Source organism: Gavialis gangeticus, unplaced genomic scaffold, assembly GCF_001723915.1.
Source record: "Gavialis gangeticus isolate Ggan-Ray unplaced genomic scaffold, GavGan_comp1, whole genome shotgun sequence".
Lineage (NCBI taxonomy): Eukaryota > Metazoa > Chordata > Crocodylia > Gavialidae > Gavialis > Gavialis gangeticus.
Window position 1 is genome coordinate 141,987,551 of NW_017729025.1, and position 4,524 is coordinate 141,992,074.

General features: G+C 40.6%; 1 protein-coding gene across 3 annotated transcripts in view; it reads right to left on the minus strand.

Moving 5' to 3' along the window:
- ABCC8 (ATP binding cassette subfamily C member 8) overlaps positions 1-4,524 on the minus strand; it is a 194,658-nt gene that overhangs the window by 188,192 nt on the left and 1,942 nt on the right. For all 3 annotated transcript variants that reach the window (XM_019519667.1, XM_019519666.1, XM_019519665.1), the window contains exon 2: positions 1,854-1,995. In XM_019519667.1, coding sequence (XP_019375212.1) covers positions 1,854-1,995 — 142 coding nt within the window. The remainder of the gene's footprint in view (positions 1-1,853; positions 1,996-4,524) is intronic.

Here is a 4,524-nt window from a genome sequence, read left to right on the forward strand (position 1 = left end):
GGCTTGTATGTCCTGAACGTCTATTGTATTACAGATTTCAACTGGTTTTCTATCACTTAATACTGGTGTATGTGTAATTTCTGTCCCTATCCTTCACGACAAAACATAACTTCAAAGGAGACAGCATTCTGGCCCCCTACCAATTCCCCAACTCCACAGTGAAAAACTAAAATCAGTATTTGACAAACTCTTTCTAAAATGTTCTTTTAGGTATTGAGAGATTTCCTGCCTAATATTTAGTTTTCAGAGGATATAATAATAAATGTGGTCATGCGACCTTCTATCCAAGAATCTTGGTGTTTTATAAATGTTAGGAAAGTATTTTTATCCTTATTATACAGATGGGTATAACTGATGCAAAGATACAGTTCTGTTTAATATGGCAAAGGCTACACAATCCATTATTATAATGTGAAATACAATCACACCTCCTTAAAGTAATGAAAAACACTATCAGTAATCATTCAACACCTCTAACTTTTGTTAACATAAAGCACTTTCATGGATCATATGACTTGCTCCAATTACAACAGTTTCTCCCACATTTTGTTATTCAAGTTTAAAGATATATACAGATGATGTGCCAAGTGAAAGTAATGTTAGAATTAAGAAAGAATAATCATGTTAATATAATAGTCTATTCCTAACTTCAAATTTAATCCTCTTTTCTATGAGAGGATAGACTTGATATCAATTGGAGCAGAAGCAGGTTCTGTCTGCTTTCCTTCAGTTTTGGGTTGGAGTGTTGCAGCAGTCATGATGATCCAGGAAAGATGGGGGAGACCTGTCTTCTTGCTTCTCACAGCTACACACTTGGTCCAATAAAAGGTAATCACTGAAAAACCTTTGCTTCTTGCATTCATTCTATCTAGACTTTTACACTGATGGGGGTCAAATCCTGTGCTCTGTAGTACTGTGAGTAGCTCCATTGAAGACAATGGAATGGAGTCTCTCCTCAGGCACACTCATGCTACATAAGGGGCACATATACACAAGACATTTACTGCAGAACTGTCTAATTAGCTCTGAAGTAAAACCTCTCTGCATCTAGATGTGCACCGCTATTACGGCACACAAGACTAATAAATACAAGTACTAGCCTGCCTTGGTGTTTTTTCATGTGCAGCAGTACACGTGCAGACACTGCCCAGCTGGTTGGGGCAGAAGGGTACTTCGGGGCAGAGGCTGCCTGCCAGCTAGCCCCACACTGAAGCACCCTCATGCCCCAGCCAGTCCCTCCACAGCACACTGAGCCCAGTCAGAGCAAGCATGGGCTGTTGCCAGCCAGGGCTGCTCTAACCAGGCTCAGTGTGCTCCTCAGAAATAAATTCCAGAACAATAAGCTCTGAAGTTTATTCATGCACACTAACTGCATGTGTAGACACACCCACTCTGCTGAAGTCTATTACAGTGTAAAACCTGTGTGAGAAGGGGTCAAAGAGGCCAACTTCTTTGGTAAGGGAAGTACAGTTTGGCTCATGGAGGAACACTGATAATATCATGGGGAGTTTGCCTGAGTAAGGACTGAGATCAGGCCCTTAGATATATAAAAAATGTCATTAAAATGTCATCATCTGCTTGAATTGTCAGGATTTATCTACAATTTCTCGTTGGAATGATAATGTCATTAAGCTGAACTAAAAATGATTAAGACCATTTGTGTGTGTGTGCATACTTGGCAAGGTCTATGGAATTTCTGATACAAGGTCTGTAGGTTAATCACCAAGAATACAGATTACATGCTTATTCCAAGCCAAATGATTTAGATGAAAATTTAGACACGGAGTTAGTACTTACATTGAGACCCTTTAAAAATAGTTGGTGTTATCAAGAGAAGCTATGCATCCACTTACCCATCTGACACTATGCCCTCTGCTATTTCACACACCAGCACAAACAAAAGGATGAAAGTCAAGATCCAACGTAAATTGTGGCCAGGAAAATGCAGCCATGTGCTATGATGTATATGAACTTTGGAACTCTGACTTCCCCATCCTAAATGTAAAAGCAGAATCATCATGAGGATTTTTAATACACCCACAAACCCCTGTCATAAAATATTCTAAATTGAACATACTGACCACTTTGCTTTTAAAGGTAATATAAGTGAACTGGACAATGTTAGAAATATGTATGGTCAAAATGTAACACTAGGAATGATGTTATACTTTCTGTGCACTTCCAAGAATTAGAGTGGTTGTAGAAATCATATGAGCGAGAACTTAAGCATACACATTTTAAAGGAAAAAAAATCTGAGTCACATATTTATGCCCTGCTACATATTAATAACTTTACTCATATGAATAAACCCACTCCAATCAATAAAACTACTTATGCATGTGTAAGTGATTGCAGAAATGTGCACTTATTGTATAATTACTAACTTACAAAGTATAAACAATAAGACAGACAGAATATACAACACAAGTCTCCAGTACAGTCTTAATAACCTGTTTCCAAATAATTACATACATTAAACCTTTTTAACTAAGCCATTAAAATTCATTATTTTTACTAATACGATGTGATAAAACCTGTGCAATTTACATTCCTCAATTTAACTTTTAAAAAGTATGTTTCTTAAAGTAATCAAACACTTAAGACTTCTTAACTCAAATAAATATCATCTGTTACTCTGAAACTCCCATTCTTTAAATCGTGCCAGGGCTGCCTGGTTTAAGAACATGAAGGACTAAGAACATTGCAGAAAGCCACGGGTAGAAGAGAGACTATGCAGCACTTACTTCCCCTAGAGAACTCTTCATATTACTCTCTGTTTTGAACTTTAATTCTGTTTTTCTAACGCTGGAACTTTCATGATCGAAGGACAAGGGTGTAGAAAAATTATAGAGTTATTGTGTGTTATCCAAAAACTAAACTACCAAACTCCTTTAACCTGAAATTTACACAGAATCAGGACTCCAAGTTTGAGAAGTAAAGTACAAACGAATTCAACCACTGGACCATATAGTGCAGGGGCGGACAATTATTTTGGGCAGAGGGCCACTTACTGAGTTTTGGCAAGCCATCGAGGGCCGTATGATAGGCAGCCAGGGGCAGATAAATATTATTTTTCTAAATTTTTTAAGGGCCCTGCGGGCAGGATAGAATGGCCTGGCGGGTCACATCTGGCCCCTGTGCTGCATTTTGCCCACCCCTGAAACAACGGCATCTCCAGTACCACATACACCTCAGGGCCAGGCCAACATTGTTTACTTCCAATAAAAATACCCTTTTGATACAAAGCATGTTTCTGTTCACTTGTCAGACTTCCTTAACTTTAAGAGTAAATGTGTTTGAGTCTTATTTCCTTTACCTGACAAAATCAATAAAGCAAAACCCCTCATCCTCCTCTTAAGTTTTTATTCAGTTCTCACAATACACATCTTCACATGGACTTTAAGAGCAGCCTTACCTGCCCAAGGATTGCAGAAAGTGTCCTTCTCTGTTATTTCATCAAGACTCTTTATCCTATGAAAAGCTAAGCTACTTACTTGGGTAATGGCAACATTTATGTTTTAGCAAGTAGTGTTAATAACCCAACCGAAGGGTGAGAGCAGCATTGATAGGCTCAAGCATCCACAGATTTGCGTCAGGATCTGAACTTAACATTTTAGCATGGCATGGTTAAGCAGGATGCCTTGGGCTTCTCCAGTGCCTGGGGAACAAGTTGCTAACTCATGAATGTGTCTTATTACTAATAATTCTTTGAGGGCTGTCTACACACTAAACAGGGATAACAGAATCATAGAAAATGACGGTTGGAAGGGACCTCAGAAGGTCATCTCATCCAACCCCTACTCGGAGGAGGACCAACTCCAACTCCAACTAGATCATCCCAGCCAAGGCTTTGTCTACCCAGGACTTAAAAACCTCCAAGGGGGCAGTCTACATAAGAGGAGTAGACTAATTAGCTCTGCAGTAAACATTTTGGCATCTAGACTGTAGGGCTATTAGACTGGTGTAAACTAATAAACTCCACAGCAGGTAATACAAGTATTATCCTAGGGCAAAGTTTTTTACTCTGCAGCAGCACACATGCAGATGCTGACAGGGCTGGATGGGGCATGAGAGTGTGTATGCGGTGCCCGGGAGCAATAAACTGTGGTGTGATAAGCCCTGGAGTTTATTGCTCCACATCAATATGCACGTGTAGATGCACCGCAGAAGATGAAGGTTCTATAACCTTTCCGGGTAGCCTGTTCCAGTGCTTTACTACCTTCCTAGCAAAAACGTTTTTCCTAATATCTACCCTAGAACACGAACCCAGCCAGCAGGGACACAAGAAGGGGTGAGATCTCGCAGCCTGACCCTCAAAGTCAAAGGCAAGGGAGTTTGATTTCTGCCTGCCATAGAGGAGAGAGGCAGATCCCAGGTGCTCCTGCAGCGTTCCTTTGTGAAGGAAGCCGGGATGGGCTCGTCCTCCAGGCCACTGTCCGGCTAGGTCAGGGTGGGGGGATGGCAGAGCATCTGCCCGGGGGCGCCGGGAAACTAGGTCAAGCTTCTGCACATGCAGATACCTC